At 40.6% G+C, this 20,982-nt stretch overlaps 1 protein-coding gene across 1 annotated transcript in view; it reads right to left on the reverse strand.

The window, feature by feature from the left end:
- Window positions 1–20,982, reverse strand: part of PXDNL (peroxidasin like) — a 504,118-nt gene that overhangs the window by 46,168 nt on the left and 436,968 nt on the right. The window contains exons 18-19 of the mRNA XM_015145355.3: window positions 15,381–15,515; window positions 12,626–12,834 (exon numbers count right to left, since the gene is read on the reverse strand). Of these exons, the coding sequence (XP_015000841.3) occupies window positions 12,626–12,834; window positions 15,381–15,515 (344 nt within the window). The remainder of the gene's footprint in view (window positions 1–12,625; window positions 12,835–15,380; window positions 15,516–20,982) is intronic.

Consider the following 20,982-nt stretch of genomic DNA (forward strand, 5'->3'; position numbering starts at 1 on the left):
TAGGGGAGGCTGATGTCATAGCCCAGCCCAATGAACCTGTCTCCTTCTGCTAGGTTTCTGCCATGGAGATAACCTTGACAACTGGAGCCAAGATAAAAAAGTCACTGTCCATGAAAGGGTCCTGAACAGTCATCAGAGAGAGAAGCCACTTTCTCAGTGAAAACATGACCCAAGGGACGGAGATGACAAAAGAACATCTGTTTAAAATAGTAACAATAATAAATATTAATAATACAAGCAGTTAGGCATTTCTGATGCTGCAAATGATGCCCTAAAACTTAAACAGATGATGTTGGAACTAAGAAGTTAAATAGATAAATTTAAAAGGAGGTTGATCTCTGTTGAGACTGATTGGTGAATTTGATATAAGTGATCATGTGCAAAAAATATGTCAGAGCATTTAGCAAAAATATAAAAGAGAGTAATATGAAGGAAAAGAAAAGAGACTTGGAGGGTAGACCTAACGCTCAAATAAAGAATGTTTCAGAAGGAAAAAAACTATTTGGAGGATACATAGAGATATACAGTAATTAAGGAAATATATGCTTGTTGAAGAAATATGCAAATCTGTGAATTGAAATTGTTCCCTAAGTTTGACACTGGATTGATAAGGAAAGTTACATCTAAGCATATTCTGCTCTAATTCTGAACAAAAGATCTTACAGAATCCCATTAAAAAAGAATTAGAGACACCTATTTAAGCAAGGGAAAATATCCAGACTGGCACCTATCGCACCTATCCTTCCAATTGCAATATAAGAAGCTAGAAATCAGGGAAGGAACACTGGCAAAGAGTAGAAAAGATCACAGTCCAGGAATCCTGTGCAAGTAAGATGTTCTTCACTGTTCAGCAGGAAAAAGATACTTGAGCATAAAATATTATTTGCAGAATACTTTACACAAGTACTCAATTTGAAAGCTTTACTTGATAGACCACTTTAGGAAAAGAGAAAAGAAAAAAAAAAAAGCAATGAGTAGTAAAGGCAAGCATTTTCCACCTATATATGCACACACCTATACATGTGTACACTTACTCTTGTGTAACCTGAACATGTATATATCTATACATGCATGTACACAACCATTCATGTATATACTTTTGTGTACACATATAAACATACCCATACATGTTTACAAATATACATGTGCCCACTAATACATGTACACACATCTACATATACACACTCATACATGCTTATACATATAATACCTATTCATGCATATGACTATACATGTACATATGCATACTTAAATATGTATATATCATACATACACATAGCTATACATGCCTATACTATATATACATCTACATGTACATGCTTATGCATACACATGTATATATGTACACAACTACACATGCACACACCCATATGTATACACACACATGCATGCACACACCTATCCATGTACAGTTATATACACACATACATACACATGTTGTTAAATTAAGTTTAGCCCAAAGCTACCTCCTTACATATTTTAAGTTCAGCCTAAAGGTTTTTCCAGACATAGTGAACTGTAACCTAACTGGATGTGTAAACAGACTGTAGTTTACACTTGTGTCAATCACTAAGTTTTGGCCAATCAAAGGCAGCCAACTGTTCTAATTGTGTTCAATAATGCAAACGCTGGTCTGGAACCAATCTGGCTGTTTCTGTACCTCACTTCTGTTTTCTGTACATCAGTTCTCTTTTTCTGTCCATAAATCTTCCACCACATGACTGTGCTGGAGTCTCTGAGCCTACTCTGGCTCAGGATTCTTCCTAATTAACAGATGGTGTCAGAAGTGGGACCTGAAGTAGCACTTCCCCTGATGCCCAGGAGCAACAAGTGACCAAGTGAGGTCCCTGCCAGGCCCACTGTGGTCACTGCTCTCTCACAACAGCTGGGGATCCTGGTAAATTCTCTCTCAGATTCCAAAGCTCCACAGATTTGTTTTTACCTCTCTCAGTTTGTTTGAGCAAATTTTTTATCTGAACTGCGTTCAGAAAACACAACAGAAACTGGACTGATGCAGAATCACATTGAATCTGATATTAACTTGCTTGGATCTGGTAGAGGCCTCTTATGTCTGACAGAAACTGATAATAAATGGAAATATTGCAGGAGGTGTAAATTTCAGCTTTTGGAAATTCACAAGGATTTTTGTGTTCTACCGCTTCCTAGCACTTTTATTTTTTTGTGTGCTTAGGTAGGAAAAAAAATCATTGACTAAGTTGATTAAGGAGATCTGATAGCCAAAGCCAAGATGTAAGCTAAAAAGGAGATCCTTAGTTTCTAAAGAACTGAATAATCCACCTTCCAGCTATGCCTACATTTGCATGTATAAATATCAACTCTGGAAGCAGCAAACACTTATAGAAGTGGTAAAATCTAACTAAAGGTAATTTAAAATTAGAATGGAATGTTCCAAATGAATAACACCACACTTTAAGCAGTGAATCTGAAAATGAGAATTCCTAGCCAGGTGCGGTGGCTCACGCCTGTAATCTCAGCACTTTGGGAGGCCAACGCAGGTGGATCACTTAAGGTCAGGAGTTCGAGACCAGCCTGGCCAACATGGTGAAACCCCCATCTCTGCTAAAAATACAAAAATTAGACAGGCGTGACAGTGGGCACCTGTAGTCCCAGCTACTTGGGAGGCTGAGATAGGAGAATTACTTGAACCCCAGGATCTTGCCACTGCACTCCAGCCTGGGCAACACAGTGAGATTCCATCTCAAAAAAAAAAAAAAAAAAAAAAAGAAAAGAAAAAGAAAAGGAGAATTCTTGAATTAGTCTCATTTAGGGATGCCTATTGATAGGCAGAAGCTTCTAAAAAGATTTTATTATTTTTACTTTCTTTAAAAGACTTTTTATACATGGAAAATAAAAAGTTTAAGTGACTAATTGAAAAGAAAATATCTGTTAACCTTTTGGTTTAGTTATTATTCTTCCCCAAAGGCAAAAAGAAAGGTATCCCAAAGTGTTTACAAAAGATAAGACCTTCGGTAAAGTAGACTGTCTTCTTTCTCACAGCAATCCATGCTGAATCCAGTCATGGAAAATGCTTTCTTTGCCCTATTCCTTAATGGACTCCATGCTGAACTCAGTAATTTTAGCTAAGAAATAGTAGCTAAGTTAAAAAGAACACCCATGGAACTAAAATATGCCTTTCTGAAATTTAATTGGCTATCTTTAAACCTTTTTGTAAAAGAAATCTACATTTATAAAGGAAATTTGCATTTTTAAGGATATCTGCCTGTGTACATTAGAAACTCTTGCCATTGTTTTCAATTTACATGACAAGTCAAACATTTTTTAAAGTGCTTTACATACTATCTTGTCTTAACTGAACTTTTACTTTTACTGTTTTTTCCTTGGTTTGAGCTGATGATACAATATTTAGGCCTAAAGTCTTAGCTCTGTGCTGTCGAAATACAGATTTTCTTGTTTAGCCTGGGAGTTGGCCCTTTAGAAGTACAGATTTGGGGTTGCCTGGCTGGAGGTTGCTTAGGGCAACGAAGCATGTGATTGAAAGAGGGATAGTCTAAAGAGAGAAAGTAAAAATTATTTATAAGCTAGCTTTATGAAAGCCAGAAGATCTGTTTCTGTCTGTGTTCATATGTCTACTATATATGTTAAGTGTATGTGATAAGATTTGGTAAATAAAACTGTTTTTAAATTGTTGGCAAAATACGATTGGTTTCAAAATTGTCAGTTAAATATAAGTAGGTACTTGTTTGATTTGACTGTGAGCTTATGGTTTGGTTTTGAGAGTCTGGATTCGGTGATCTGGACAGATGGCCATGGTGAGGTCTGGGGATAAATTCTCAGTTCCTAGAACAGCACCTACAAGCCAGGATCAAGCCCAACATGGCCCCTTCTTCCCTGGCCCAGTTTTGCCTCCTGGCTTCTCTGGAAGGGGTTGTATCCTCCAGTCATCCTCCTCACAGCTGTTTTCTGTCCTGACTTCTGCATCAGGCATGGAAATTCAGGACTTAGACAGGCACTGCCCTTCATAGTCCTCCTGGGTGCCACGTGGCTAAATGGCATATGGGGGAAGACATTAGCGAAGGTACTGTAGCAGGACAAGTCACAGACAAAATCCCTCAGACACCAAGTTAAAGAAGGAAGGGCTTTATTTGGCTGGGAGCTTTAGCAAGACTCACGTCTCGGAAACAGAGCTCTCCGAATGAGCAATTCCTGTCCCTCTTAAGGGCTTACAACTCTAGGGGTCCACATGAGAGGTTGTGATTAATTGAGCAAGCAGGGAGTATGTGACTGGCGGCTGCATGCACCAGTAATTAGAATGGAACAGGAAAGGGATTTTCACAGTGCTTTTCCATACAATGTCTGTAATTCATAGATAACATAGCCAATTAGGTCAGGGGTCGATCTTTAACTACCAGGCCCAGGGTGTTGCGCCAGGCTGTCTACCTGTGGATTTCATTTCTGCCTTTTAGTTTTTGCTTCTTCTTTCTATGGAGGCAGAAATTGGGCAGAAGATAATATGAGGGGTGGTCTTCTCCTTTAGTACCTGGGGGAAGACATTTTCAGTGCATGTTTTCTGATTGTATGAAAGCTTTCCCATGCACAAGGGCTGAGGTTATAACAGTAGCTAAAAGACTATTCCTGGAGAAATAGCCAGAGATAGAATACTTATTTCACTGGACAACTTATAAAACAGTTAAGCAAGGTATTATAGATACTATAGTACTGGGCAAAGCTAACTGAATTGACTGAATTGTTTTGGTCAAAGATATTGTAGATTAATGACAATCAGTCCCACTTCTGGTGTAAAACGTAAGTTGACACCTTTATTATATCATTGAAAGGCCTCTCCCCCTAATAATACAGTCTCATACACCTTCCACTAATAAACTCTGACATAACTAAATGCAGCAAAGCCTTGATGCACTATGTCAAGGTGTATTTTCACAAGGTAAAGAAAGCTTTATATGGTGATCTTACTGAAGACAATCAACCCCTTCACAACCTAGAACCTGAAGACTGAATCTTCTGAGAACAACATCAGCATTGGCCTTTGCCATCACATTGTAGCAAAACTTTGAGACCTTAAACCTTGGGTTCATGACCTCACAATTCAGAAGGTCCCCTCCACACTCTTCCAAATGTATTCCCACTGGAAACTTTAAGGTAAAGCTAACCAGGAAAAGTTCTCCCCAGAAGAAGATGACACCATTGATATGGGTAGCTTTTTCACCAGATCGAGAATCAAGACTTATCTGCTATCATAAGACTCTTATCTTTCTATTTTTTTCATTGTTTATACTTCTATGAACAACAAAAGTGAAAAAGGAGACTGTTGTGTGGACTCATGGGGTATACTTTAATTTTGTGAAAAATATTGAAGCCAGCCTTATACACAGACAACTTTATGCTTTGATAGATGGAAGATGAAGGGCCAGTGTAAGTGAGAAATGTTCATGGTACATTTGTTGTCTCATAATCAGTCAGAAACAGAACATTGATACCCTCCTCTTAAGCTACATCATAGGTTAAAGAGAACATTGCTGCCACAGGTTATGGAGAAAATTAATAGGAAGCCTTCACTCTTCCTAATGGGCATCTTTTGTTAGGTTTCTTTTCCCATGGTTTGGAATAAATGAAGCAATGATTAGAAATTTATCCCTCATGATAGGCTCTTACAGCAGATAATACTGTAAATGCTATGTTATACAATAGACTTTATTTTTTTTCTTTATTTTATTTTAGAGATGAAATCTTGCTCTGTAGCCCAGGCTGGAGTGCAGTGGCACGATCTCGGCTCACTGAAAGCTCTGCCTCCCAGGTTCAAACAATTCTCTTGCCTCAGCCTCCCGAATAGCTGGGATTACAGGCACCCACCACCACACCCAGCTAATTTTTGTATTTTTAGTAGAGATGGGGTTTTACTGTGTTGGCCAGCCTTTCCTGGAACTCCTGGCCTCAAGTGATCTGCCCGCCTTGGCCTCCCAAAGTGCTGGGATTACAGGATTGAGCCACCGTGCCCAGCCGGTTATACAACAGACTTTAAATGCTCCTGTGAAAGTTGTGCTAAATAATAAAATTGCTCTAGATTACTTAGTGATAAACAGAGAAGTGTCTGTGCGGTTGTTGGCACTTCTTGTTACCCATGAAGAAATACATCACATCAGATATTATAGAGATTCAGTTGTAAGGAATTAATGAGCAGGCTGCTTGGTTAAAGTGAGTAGATTCTTTACCTAGCACATTCTTTGACCTATTTGATTTTATTTGGTTGGTTTGGTTTACAGGACCCCAGGTAAGGAGCATACTCCAAGCTCTTGGTATTATCCTCCTGATAATCATAACAGCAGTCTCCCTGCTGCATTGTATTCTCTCAAACATTTTAAGCGTTAGCATGCAGCCATCTGTAGAATGTCAAACGGCCTTTCTTCAACTGGAATGACAAAACTCAAAGGAACATGTGACCATGAGAACATCGTAGCCTATGAATGATATGCTGAGACAGAAAACCCAAAATGATGGTAACGAGAGTGGTGATCAGGCCCTAAGTATTGTTCACACACTCACCTATGTGAGAACCTTACCAAAAAGGGAGAGGAGGCTTTAAACAAAATTATGGGAGGTCATTGTTTTGGACTGGGCTCCTGCACTAGGCCCCAACAAACCAGACAAAAACAAAATGGAGGCACTTATGCTAAATGCAACATAACCAAACTGAAACTTTAAGAAAGGAGATAGGTCCTAAAATGACTATATTCCCCCCCTGTAAACAGCAGATTCCAACAAAAGAAGATTGCCCCTACTCTAACCCTCACGCACACACAAAATTACTTAACGTTTAGGATGATGATAGAGTGATGTTAATTCCTGAAGTTTTGGTCTATCTCCCAAAGTTGAGAGGATGACCAGAAGAGAGAAATTGCTAAATTAAGTTTAGCCCAAAGCTGCCTCCTTACAAATTTTAAGTTTGGCCTAAAGATGTCTGGGCGTAGTGAACCTGACTGGAAGTGCAAACAGACTGTAATCAACTCTTGTGCCAGCTGAGCCTCATAATCAGTTGGCCAATCAAAGGCAGCCAACTGTTCAAATTGGGTTCTAAAATAAGGCAAAACCCGAACTGTGACCAATTTGGCTGTTCCTGAACCTCACTTCTGTTTTCCGTACATCGTTTCTCTTTTTCTATCCATAAATCTTCGTCCACCACGTGGCTGTGCTGGAGTCTCTCTGAGCCTGCTCTGGCTCAGGAGGCTGCCCTTTGTCAATTAAAGTCTGTGAAATTCAATTTGTCTAAGGTTTTTAACAATGTACACATCTGTATGTGTACACACCTGTACTTGTATACAGACATAGATGATACGTTTTATGTATTATGTAAATAATGCATATGCAAATAATGGGAAAAATAAATAAGGCTAATTTGAAAAGGGAAGCTCTAAATAACAGTAAATGAAGTAACTAAATTAAAGAAAGTCCCCACATTAATGAAGCCCTCTGTACACTAGGACCTCGTGGTAGGCAGTACACAGGGAGAAGGAGCAGCACAGATGAAATGCAGCAGCTACTTTGCTACAGAGAGGACCAAGGGACTGAAAGAAATCTACTTAAGCATAAAAAAATTCAAATAAGCCAGGCGTGGTGGCCTACACCTGTAAGCCCAGCACTGTGGGAGGTCAGGAGTTCAAGACCATCCTGGTCAACATGGTGAAACCCCGTCTCTACTAAAAGTACAAAAATTAGCCAGGTGTGGTGGTGGGCGCCTATAGTCCCAGCTACTCTGGAGGCTGAGGCGGGGGAATCACCTGAACCCGGGAGGTGGAGGCTGCAATGAGCCGGGATCGCGCCACTGCACTCCAGCCTGGTGACAGAGCAAGACTCCGTCTAAAAAAAAAAAAAAAGAAAGAAAGAAATTCACATAAAAGGAAGCAAGTACGTTGCTGCTGGGTAAATGATGAAACCGTTTCAATTTAGTAGTAAGCCTGGGATGTTCACCCTCACCTTTGTTAACAGATAGCATTGGCAGAGAGCTCATACAGATTGATTAAAGGACAAAGACCATGAACACACAATGCACACAGCCAATCCCCAAAACCAAAAACCATGGAAACAGCTGTTTAAACATACTAACAGAGAAATGAAAATTAAAATGAGCTTGAGATAATTAAGTTTTTACTCACTGCACTATCAAAAAACTGAGGACTATATTACCAATTGCTGGTCGGGAAATAAAGTGGGTATTAATATAATTGTGGAATCATAATGTTTATCTTTTTAGAAATAAATATGACAACACCTTTTTTTCATTAAAAAGCCTATATCCTGCACCTCAGCAACTTTACTTTGGGAATTCTATAAGAACCTAGCCTATGGAAATATAAGTCCTGATATGCAAAGTATGGCTGCATAAATGTTGGTATATACAATCCTATCCATTAAACACTAAGCAATATTTTAAAGGAATTACTTATATAAGAAATACATAGAATGACTTGAGGAAATTTATAAAAAAAATGCATGATATGGAAGTAGTTAAGCGCAAAAAGGAAAACAAAAACACCATGCTGTTTTAGAATGGTCTCTAGTTTCTGTGAAGAGAAACTGAAATTCATGGGTTAAAAACTGTGGGTAGGGCCAGGTGCAGTGGCTCATGCCTGTAATCTCAGCATTCTGGGAGGCTGAGAGGGACGGATCACCTGAAGTCGGGAGTTCGAGACCAGCCTGACCAACACGGAGAAACCTTGTCTCTACTAAAAATACAAAAATTAGCCAGGCCTGACAGTGCATGCCTGTAATCCCAGCTACTCGGGAGGCTGAGGCAGGAGAATCATTTGAACCCAGGAGGCAGAGGTTGCGGTTAGCTGAGATCACACCATTGCACTCTAGGCTGGGCAACAAGGGCAAAACTCCACCTCAAAATAAAACAAAATAAAACAAAAACAGTGGATAACAAACTTCTTCATTGAACATAATAAATGACATGAAAAATGCAAACCAAATCCTTAACACCCCAACTTTTTCCAGTTTGATTACCCATACAAACCCATAGTCTTACAGCTAAGTGACACAAATCCCAGCTGCATTATTTAGATCTCATGCCTTCTACCTTCAAAGAATAACAAGATATAATGATGTAAATCTTGATTGTATTGAATTATCACTGTTTAAACAGACTCAGAGTCCATTTCAATGTGTTTAGGAATTTAGGAGAAGAGTTTCTCCAGGATTTTTAAAAAATGTAGTTAAATTTGGAAGATGCTGATATCAGTATTAACCAGTAGGCTATTATTCATGGGAAACAAAAATGAAAAAAAAAAAATAGCCCTGTTGAAAATAAAATTATTCTATAAAAGCAACATAAAGAGCTGAGGGTTAATTTAATCATACATTTCATTCTAACAAAATGAACCACTAGGACTGCTTGGAGTGGCCCTTTACATCCCAAACGAAGGTCTCTATTTTACTCTAGGATAATGCTAGTTAAAACAACTAAATCCACTGGGCATGGTGGCTCATGCCTGTAATCACAGCAATTTGGGAGGCTGAGGTGGGTGGATCACTTGAGATCGGGAGTTCAAGACCAGCCTGGCCAACGTGGTGAAACCCTGTCTCTACTAAAAATACAAAAATTAGCCAGGTGTAGTTGTGTGGGCCTGTAATCCCAGCTACTCGGGAGGTTGAGGCTGGAGAATCACTTGGAACCCAGGAGGCAGAAGTTGCAGTGAGCTGAGAACGCACCAATGCACTCCAGCCTAGGCAACAGAGAGAGACTGTTTCAAAATCAATCAATCAATTAATCAATCAATCAATCATTTAAGCGCCATCGTTTATTTTAATCTGAGAATGAGATTAGCAAAGGAGAGGGAAGAAATCTATTAATACAACATGAATGAACACACAACAAAGACAAGTGTATTGAGTAGTGACATAGTTTCTAGGTCCTTTAACACACCTTCTCTGTCTGGGAAATTCACAACTTCAGGTCTCAGGGATGGACTCAGTGGAGTCAAACCAGCAATTCTCAACTGCCTTAATTAACTCAAGCCATTAAAATGTATACCCTATCTGAAACTACGGAGCCACAGCCTAGAAACTAGTTCCTCAGAGATCTGAGTGATTCAGCAGGCCCCTAATCTACGTAGAGCAATGTTTCTGTTAATTGGGAAGTGTAAGAAGCCCATCCCATAAGAAAGTGGTCCACTTTTGAGCAGTTACTAAACACCTTTTTTTAAGCCACTCATTTTAAACTGTCTTTTAATTTTTCTGAAAAATCCATGCTTGTTAGTCAAAAAGTACATAGAAAAATACATGTGTATCCATTTGTAATGGTTCTCATTACAAACATTACATTATGGTTGGAACTACATAAGGCATATTCATATCCTTAGGTAATTTTGCTACTGACATGACTTCTGAGCATTTTTATAGTGTCATTAAAAAAAAAAAAACTGTATTTTTGTTTCCAATTAAGTAGTAGATGTTTACTACTGGCTTATTCATTTCCAGAGATTTTTTAAAGGCACTCACAGAGAAAGAGTGTTATTATTCATTGGGACCACAGATCTTGATAAGAACACTGCACAAACTCAAAACCCCAACCCACTCCTGGTCTGTTACATCCTTGCATTGCATTTTCCATAACAAACGTTGCCCACAGCAGACGCATTACCATTTAAGTAACCAGAGGAGCCCTCTTCCTCCGAGTCTTCAATGTGGAACAATGGCAATGGGGGGAGGGCAGCAGAGGAACTGCCCTTGGTGGGGGCCTGCTTGCTGTCTCTGTGCCATGCACCTACCCTACAGGTGCTACCAGGTGGCGGTGGGCACAGAGGAAAGAGCCGAGTCCTTCAGGTCAGCTGTGGGACCTTAGAAAATGTATTTAGTTTCCAGGAGCCTATTTTCCTCATATGTAAATCAGGGATAACAACACCCACCTTGAAAGACTCAGGACAATTATACGAGCTAAGTGTTTCCATGAATCACCTATCACATGGCCAGAGGTGAGAAGAGCTAGAAATGGTATGCGTCAGTATAAGGGGCACCCAGCCCTGGCCTCTACACGGAGCGATTGCTTCCTTGCAGGGCACCACTCTGGTCATCACAGCCCACACCCTGCCATGCCATCTATCTCTCCCTCTGCTTACCAGGCCCTATGTCTCATCCCAGGGACATTGGAGAAGAAGCAAAGGAGTGTTAGTAGTTGCCATTAATATGGTTTGTATACTGTTCCTTGTTCCCCCAACATTCTGAAGAGGGGGGACTATTTCATTATTCCTGGATCTAATTACCAAGAACTTGAGGTAAGGAAAGAATGCCGCCCTCACTGCAGTACTACATTCCTTTTTGCTGTGTCCAATAAAGCACCACCACAGTGAAAAAGACAACCTTGACTCAGGTGTCATTGAGACTGGCTCTGTCACCCAGGCTGGAGGCACGATCTGGACTCACCACAACCTCTGCTTCCAGGGTTCAAGTAATTCTCCTGCCTCAGCCTCCCAAGTAGCTGGGATTACAGGAGCCCACCGCCACGCCTGGCTAATTTTCGTATTTTTAGTGGAGACAGGGTTTCGCTATGTTGGCCAAGCGTGTCCTCAAGCAATCCACCCACTTTGGCTTCCCAAAGTGCTAGGATTACAGGCTTGAGCCATCGCACGCAGCCAGTGTTCTATCACGCTTCTAGCAGTGGCTTTCAATTTCCTCCCCTGACCACAAATCTCTAGTACTACTTAGGTACTGAGAATGATCATTTCAGTCCTAGAGAACATCAGAACTCCCAGGCCCATGGCCACTACATGGAGCAGGTATGAAGCTGTGGTGGCACTTGTGTCGTTGGCGTCCAGAGGAGCCGCAAGTATCCTCCATGTAACAAACACCTGTGACGTCTTACCTGTGAAGACGTCAGCATATTCTGCTGGAGAACCGTCAAGTCCTCAGTTCACCTCTAGGTTTCAACAAATGATACATCTTTTCTCTGGCCCTGGCTCCACCACTTACTCATATTTGGACTTTGAGAAAGTCGTCTAATATTTTTGAGCCATACTTTCATCAAAGGAGAAAGAAATCCATATTTCTAAAGGGATATTGTGAGAACAAAACGGACGCTTATAGAAGCACCTTAGGGAAAGTTTGGTTCATAAACGGTGATGTTGTAGATACCACCAATTCTGTTGTGCCATTAGGGAAAGTTTTTTCCTGACTCTATCAAAATTTCCTTGTACTTCCAATGAGCACTACTGCCACATCTTATAAAGAATGAATAGTCTAAGTTAGCCAAGTTACTATCAACTTTCATTTCTCTCTTGTTAGATGAACACCAAGAAGTAGATATAGTCAGTACCAAGCAGTTGGCGTTTGATCTTTGGTGCAGAAATCTGAAATGCAGTAAGAAGGCAGAGGCCAGTTTTGACAACAAGTGTCCCCATTCTAACAAGGTTAATGTGGAATGGAAGAGGATGGGCAGGTTGGGAGCCTCTGTTTTTCCTGGTGTCCACCCCTTCATCATCCATCAGATTTCCAAAAGGAAAGTTCTGTGTTGTTGGCTTTTTGTGTATCTTTGTTTAAATCACATCTTTGACACTGAAAACAATTCAAGCGCATGAACATGCACATCAATCTAGATGAACATGCACATCAATCCACTCACTGCATTATTACTGACCTGCACAGCAGTCTTGCCACACTCGCAGGTCCACCTTTGGGATCTCGCTGCAGCTCAGGTAATCCTGTGGGTATTCTGCCTTTACAAAGACATCAGCCTGCACTTGCTGAATGCTGTCACCATTGTCACAAAGCACTCGGCCCAGGGACGCCTGCTTCAGCTGAGTGAGTTGTGCCGGGGTAAATACTCCAGGATTTTCATACCAGAACCTGATAGTCAACAAAAAAAGCATTGTCGCGGGTCTGTGGCCTGAGAACTCAACTGCATGACAAACAGCCACAATGCACCAAGAAGAGCTCAACATAAAAGGCGCATACTGAAAGGATTATGCTTGTTCTCCAACTGAGTATCCTTTTAATTCCCTCCAATATTTACAACATTCTTACAACATTCTTAAATCCCATGCTTCCAAACTGTCATCACTTTCTACCTCAAGCTTTACGAAATGATTCAAAGGAAAGTTTTCTAAGGTTTTCCCCCCAAAAAGAAAAGTCCATTATTACATTTTTAAAATTTATTTATTTATTTATTTATTTATTTATTTATTTATTTATGTATTTTGAGATGGAGTCTCACTCACTCTGTAGCCCAGGCTGGAGTGCAGTGGCAGGATCTCGGCTCACTGCAACCTCCACCTCCAGAGTTCAAGCAACTCTCCTGCCTCAGCCTCCCAAGTAGCTGGGATTACAGGCTCCCGTCACCATGCCTGGCTCATTTTTATATCGTTAGTAGAGACAGGGATTTGCCATGTTAGCCAGACCAGTCTCAAACTCCTGGCCTCAAGTAATCTGCCCACCTCGGCCTCCCAAAGTGTTGGGATTACAGTTGTGAGCCACTGCACCTAGCCCTATTGCTACATTTAAATTCCATGAACTAACCTTAGAAATTGTCTGAGCAAGGTAATATTAACATGTTTGCCTACAAAAAGAGTATCACTTTTGATAATTAACATATACTATTTGGTTGTATCTATCAATTAACTAGAATAAGCACATTCAATTTTAAATGAAAGGATATGATCAATTTTAAATAAAAGATTAAAGTCAATCTTTGGGTTAATTCAGTAAAGTCAATCCTTGGGTTTAATCATTCAGTAAATATTTGAATACCATATGCCAAGCACTTTTTCATACTGGGTATAGAACAGGAAATTAAGATGGTAAGCAAAAAGACTTCTTACCACTCTCTTGATGTTATGGACTGAGCTGTGTACCCCTAAAATGTATATGTTAAAGTCTTATGCCCCAGTACCTTCGAAGGTGACTCTATTTGGAGATAGGGCCTTTACATAGGTATTTCAGGTAAAAATAGATCATATGAGTGAGCCCTAACCCAGTATGACTGGTGTCCTTATAAGAAAAAGAAATGTGGACATAGATACAGAGGGATGACCAAGTGAAGACCCAGGGAGAAGATGCTATCTACAGGCTGGAAGAGACACCCCAGTAGGAATCAACTCTGCTGATGCCTTGATCAGCATCTAACCTTCAGAATTGCGAGAATAAAAAATTTCGTTGTTTAAGCTATCCAGGCTATGTGACTTTGTTACAATAGCCTAGCAAACTAATATATATGGAGAAGACAGCTTACCCCCCAAACTGAAGCTTTTTCAATTATTTTCAGTCTTTGACTACATATATTCTTAAACTATTGCCAATTGAGCATATTAACCCAATTGTGTGGGTCAAGAAATTCAATGTTAAAAATGATTTTAAGGAAATATACTATTAATTGTTACCAATGTGCAATAAAGGGAATTAAATCCTTTGCTACTTTCTCTATAATTTGTAAGTGGAAGAGATTTGAAAGGAAATTTAAAGAATAATTTTTATTGTAATTTTAATTAAAAATACAGCTCTGGGCTTTGTTTCAAGTCTTATATACATTATCTCTGCAATACTACAAAAGGTTATATTGTCAAACAGATTTACAAGATTCCTAGATCTTACTCAATACTAAGCTTTACTAATGATTCAGAAGATACCATGCCCTGGAACATACTGGATCCCAAGCAATAGAAGAGCACATGTCCACTCAGGAGAGGGTGCTTAGGTTTGTGTTTCCTGGTTTTTATTCATGGTTAGTTTTGGAACAGTAAAGATATTACATGACTAACTTACATTCTCCAGCCCGCTGTTTCCCATTATTTCATGATTAAATTTATTTGCGATGAACAATTTAGATAAACCAAGAAATTTTAGAGAAGAGTTCCCAGCTATCTTTCCACTCGTAAATGCCCTCATAATGTAATTTTACAGGGAGATCTGGTCTAGGGTCAGCAGGTCTTCCTCCATGAGAATGAAGGGAGGGAATCTCAAGGCTGCTCTCAATTCCTTCCTTCTCAACATCACTGAAGGTTGCAGACATCTTATGGAATAGGTATAATTGTTATTCACACTTTACAGATGAGGAACCTGGTTCCAAGTGATACATGTCCAAAGTTAAACAGCTGTGAGTAGTGAGACTCAGATTCAAGCACAACGTAGTCCATCTAGCTGTCAATCTCTTAATCACCCACTTCTATTGCTTTTTGAGAAATTCTGTTTCTTCTCTTCTTACAAAGATTTACAAAAATAAATGCTATCTGATAATAATGGTGGTTACAAAAGTTCTGTCACCAAATGCTGTCTGATATTTATTATACTCAATATGCATTAAATCATAAAAAATGTGAATCACAATAGGTTATACATATACATTTCAGGTCAAAAATAACTTCTGTGATGTTTAATAAGTATAACAGATAATCCTTCACCTATCTCCATCTCTTAGCCGCTGAAACTGGGTAACAAACAGGCACATAAGTGTTGGTCCCACTCTCGTACCAGGAATCAGGTCTTCAACCATAAGGGCAGGCCAGAGGTCAATGTCACCTGGAGAGCCATACAACCTGGAACAGAGACAGGCAGACAGCACATGTCTGAGACCAGAAGGGGCATTGAAAATATTCCTTTTATGAATGACACCAAGCATTATTGTATCCACACAAAAATAGAAAAGTAGATATGATTATTACTGTGTTCTCATTTCACAGGGGAAAGCACTGAGATGAAGGAACCCTCAGGGATTACCCCACAGGCAGGGTCATAACCTATCCAAGGACATATGACACGAAGCCTCATGCAATGTCCCCTGTGCAATTCTTTATAATTATTCTCTAAGCATATGGAATATAACTGTGTATGTGTGTATATATATATATATGCAAGTGTCTGTGTTATGCTCATGTATAAATGCATCTAGCTAATTCCTTCAGAAATACATAGAAAATTAACAATTCGGCATTGAGAAATGTCCACGTCAGTGTATATGCTAGGTATGCTAAAAAGTAAAAAGTCAGAAGAAAATCATAATTTGAGGAGATGATAAGATAATGAGTGTTAGGTAAGTTTCTCTTGCTAAAAAGGCAGTTAAGTATTTGATCTAAGATTTGAAGCAATTTTTTAAAAACAACAAACAAACAAAAAAGCACAATGCAAATGTTGATTATAAGCCAACAGCCATGGCTCAGTATTCACTTAGAGAAAGAAAATATGATCCATATCCTTGACACTCCTAGTAGGAGTCACTCTTATTGTTTTTTTTTTCTCTGTACTCTAATGATAAATGTGACACCAACTTAAATTGTCCCTTGTTTTATTTTATTTCATATATATGATTCCCTAAACTACAAATAGTTCAGTGTGCATATTTTAACCTTGTCACAAATGGAAATATAGTGTTCATACTTCCTTTTTCTCACTCAACAGTTTACTTGGCGACGCAATTGTGTGGTTGCATACATTTGTACCTTCTTCATTTTGTCTGCTGTATAATAAACAGTCTATTATTGGAAACCATTCCAATTTAGTTTAGTTACACTGCTGATGAATACTTGTGAGGTTTTCAACTTTTACACTATGAACATTCTCTACATGTTTCTTCATATGCACAAGAGTTTCTCTAGACTAGGCATCAGCAAATTTTTACCATAAAGAGCCAGAGAGACAGTATTTTCAGCTTTGTGGGACAACTGTGGGTTCTTTTGCAACTACCCAACTCCTGTTTTGCATAAAAGCAGCCATAGACAACATATAAACAAATAGACATAGTTGTGTTCCAATAAAGCTTTATTTACAAAATTAGGAAAGTAGGTCAGATTTGACCAATTGGCTGTGGTTTGCGGATCCCTGCTCTAGATTATGTTGCGCAAGAGCTAGAATTCTGAGTGCAGAGTATAATATCTTCAATTTTAATAGTTAATGCCAAACTGCTATCCAAAATTGATGTATGATTCATATTCCCGTAATGAGTATACAGAATTACTCTGTGATACATATCCATATGTATATCTTCAATTTTAATAGACAATGCCAAACTGCTATCCAAAATAGATGTACAATTCATACTTCCACAAGAAGCATATCAAAACTCTCAATGCCACCTGGAAAGTCATACAACCTGGGACAGACGGGCATATTATTCCTTGACACATTGTAACTTATTCCATTTTACTTTATTTTGTTAGTCAACTCTCATCACTGCTGCCCTTCCCCGCTTTCTCCTTCTTGGTTTCCATCTTCATTGTCCTCTTATTTATCTTCATCTGGCTCCTCTTTGCTGCCACGTCAGCTCCTCTTCCTCTTCCTCTGCCTCCTCCTCCTCCTTTCTTTTCTTAATTTCTGATAATAGGTGGACTTTTTAGATTTCCAAGTGCTTGCTTGAATGTTTGAGGGCCGTTTAATTCAGGTGTGAATGTTGTGTTATTGTTTCCTCCTGTTTCAATTCTTTTTTTGAGAGATTTTTCCTGAAATGTTTTGATTTGCATTTCTGTTTTCTTGTTACATACCTTTATTTGAAATTGGTCTCTCTCTCTCTCTTTTAATTCCCATGCATTTTCATGAAATGAATTTCTGGTTCAATAGCATACTTTTCTATCACTATAGGGAAGTGCAGTCTTTTTGATGCCTGCTTTGGTGGTAATGGGGAAAAGTGGGAGTTAAAATGTTTTGTTTCTCTTTAAGTGCTACAGCATCCTTAATTTAATTTCATTCTGCTTTCATGTCACTATCAAATCTGAAGGGGCACTCTACCCTTTCTCTACTTACCTCCTTCTTACGCCCCTACCCTCCCCCCAAAAAAAGCCATCTCTGGACACTCTCAGATTTGTAACTAGTGTTGATAACTCCCAGGTTTCCAGAATTTCATTTGACAACCTAATACTTGGTGCTGGAGTATTTCCTTCCAGAGGATTTTTTTTTCTTTCTTTTTTTTTTTTTTTTTTTTTTTGAGACAGGGTCTCACTTTGTTGCCCATGCTGGACTGCAATGGTGCAATCACACCTCACTACAGCTTCAAGCTCCTGTGCTCGAGGGCTCCTCTTGGCACAGCGCCAGGATGCCCCATCCTTTTCTATATTTTACCTTCCCTCCTTCCCATTCCTTTGTCCATGGAGATTTTTCGAATTAACTTACCCTTCTTTTCCCCAAACCCACAATGTCAGGCCTCTGAGCCCAAGCTAAGCCATCATATCCCTAGTGACCTGCGCGTATATATCCAGATGGCCTGAAGTAACTGAAGATCCACAAAATAAGTGAAAATAGCCTTGATGACATTCCACCATTATGATTTGTTTCTGCCCCACCCTAACTGATCAATGTACTTTGTAATCTCCCCTACCCTTAAGAAGGTTCTTTGTAATTCTCCCTACCCTTGAGAATGTACTTTGTGGGATCCACCCCCTGCCCACAAAACATTTGCTCCTAACTCCACCGCTTATCCCAAAACCTGTAAGAACTAATGATAATCCCACCATGCTGGCTGCCTCCTTTTTCGGACTCAGCCCCCCTGCACCCAGGTGAAATAAACAGCCTTGCTGCTCATACAAAGCCTGTTTGGTGGTCTCTTCACATGGACACACGTGAGACATTTGGTGCCAAAGACCCAGATCAGCGGGACTCCTTTGGGAGACCAGTCCCCTGTCCTCACCCTCACTCCATGAAGAGGTCCACCTACAACTTCAGGTCTTCAGACCAACCAGCCCAAGGAACATCTCACGGATTTTAAATCAGGTAAGAGGTTGGAGAAGAGATTTCTCCAACCCCTCTCACTATCCCTCAACCTCTTTCTCCTTTCAGTCTTGGTGCCACCCTTCAATCTCTCCCTCCTCTTAATTTCAGTACCTTTCCTTTTCTGGTAGAGACAAAGGAGATGTGTTTTATCCGTGGATTCAAAACTCTGGCGCCAGTCACGGACTTGGGAAGACAGTCTTCCCTTGGTGTTTAATCACAAGGGGATGCCTGCTTGATTATTCACCTATGTTTCAGAGGTGTCTGACCACATGGGGACGCCTGCCTTGGTCTTTCACTCTTAGCAGCAAGCACCGCTTTTCTGGGGAGCAAACAACCCCTGACCCCTTCTCTTCATGTCTCCACACATTCTCCACTTTACTGGGGGGCAAGCACTCCCCACCCCTTCTCTCTGTGTCTCTACCCCTTTTCCAGTTTCCTGGGGGGCAGGCACCTCCCACCCCTTCTCCACTTTCCTGGGGGCAAGCACCCCCCACCCTTTCTCCACTTTCTTGTGGGGCAAGCCCCTCTCACCCTGTTTCCACTTTCCTGGGGGGGCAAGCACCCCCCACCCCTTCTCTCTATGTCTCTACCCTTCTCTTTAAACTTGCCTCCTTCACTAAGGGCAACCTTGCACCCTCCATTCCTCCTTCTTCTCCCTTAGCCTGTGTTCTCAAGAACTTAAAACCTCTTCAACTCTTGCCTGACCTAAAATCTAAGCTTCTTATTTTCTTCTGCAATGCTGCTTGACCCCAATACAAACTCGACAGTGGTTCCACAGAGTCAGAAAATGGCACTTTCGATTTTTCCATCCTACAAGATCTAAATAATTCTTCTCGTAAAATGGGCAAATGGTCTGAGGTGCCTGACGTCCAGACATTCTTTTACACATTGGTCCCTCCCTAGTCTCCGTTCCCAATGCAACTTGTCCCAAATCTTGCTTCTTTCCCTCCCGTCTGTCCCTTCAGTCCCAACCCCAAGCATCTCTGAGTCTTTTGAATCTTCCTTTTCTATGGACCCATCTGACCTCTCCTCTCCTCCCGAGGCTGCTCCTCGCCAGGCTGAGCTAGGTCCCAATTTTCCCTCAGCCTCCACTCCCCCACCCTATAATCCTTTTGTCATCTCACTTCCTCACACCCGGTCCGGCTTACAGTTTTGTTCGGCGACTAGCACTCCCCGACCTGCTGCCCAGCAATTTCCTCTTAAAAAGGTGGCTGGAGCTAAAGGCATAGTCAAGGTTAATGCTCCATTTTCTTTATCCAACCTCTCACAAATCAGTTAGCGTTTAGGCTCTTTTTCATAAAATACAAAAACCCAGTCCAATTCATGGCCTGTTCGGCAGCAACCCTGAGACGCTTTACAGCCCTAGACCCTAAAAAGTCAGAAGGCCGTCTTATTCTCAATATGTATTTTATTTTATTACCCAATCTGCTCCTGACATTCCATAAGCTCCAAAAATTAAATTCCAGCTCTCAAACACCACAACAGGACTTAATTAACCTTGCCTTCAAGGTGTACAATAATACAGTAGAGGCAGCCAAGTAGCAACTTATTTCTGAGTTGCATTTCCTTGCCTCCAGCCACATCTCTAGCACACAAGAACTCCAGACACCTGAACCGCAGCTGCCAGGGGTTCCTCCAGAACCTCCTCCCCCAGGAGCTTGGTACAAGTGCTGGAAATCTGGCCACTGGGCCAAGGAATGCCTGCAGCCCCGGATTCCTCCGAAGCCATGTCCCATCTGTGTGGGACCCCACTGAAAATTGGACTGTTCAACTCACCTGGCAGCCACTCCCAGAGCCCCTGGAACTCTGGCCCAAGGCTCTCTGACTGACTCCCTCCCAGATCTTCTCGGCTTAGCAGCTGAAGACTGACACTGCCCGATCGCCTCGGAAACCTACAGGACCAACACAGACGCTTTGGGTAACTCTTACAGTGGAGGGTAAGTCTGTCCCCTTCTTAATCAATATGGAGGCTACCCACTCCACATTACCTTCTTTTCAAGGGCCTGTTTCCCTTGCCTCCATAACCATTGTGGGTATTGACGGCCAGGCTGCTAAACCTCTTAAAACTCTCCAACTCTGGTGCCAATTTGGACAACATTCTTTTATGCACTCCTTTTTAGTTATCCCCACCTGCCCAGTTCCCTGTTTTGATCGAGACATTTTAACTAAATTATCTGCTTCCCTGACTATTGCTGGACTACAGCCACATCTCATTGCCACCCTTCTTCCCAACCCAAAGCCTCCTTCTCATCTTCCTCTCATATCCTCCCACCTTAATCCAAAAGTATATAGGATACCTCTACTCCC

Source organism: Macaca mulatta, chromosome 8 (genome assembly GCF_049350105.2).
Source record: "Macaca mulatta isolate MMU2019108-1 chromosome 8, T2T-MMU8v2.0, whole genome shotgun sequence".
In the NCBI taxonomy this organism is placed as follows: domain Eukaryota; kingdom Metazoa; phylum Chordata; class Mammalia; order Primates; family Cercopithecidae; genus Macaca; species Macaca mulatta.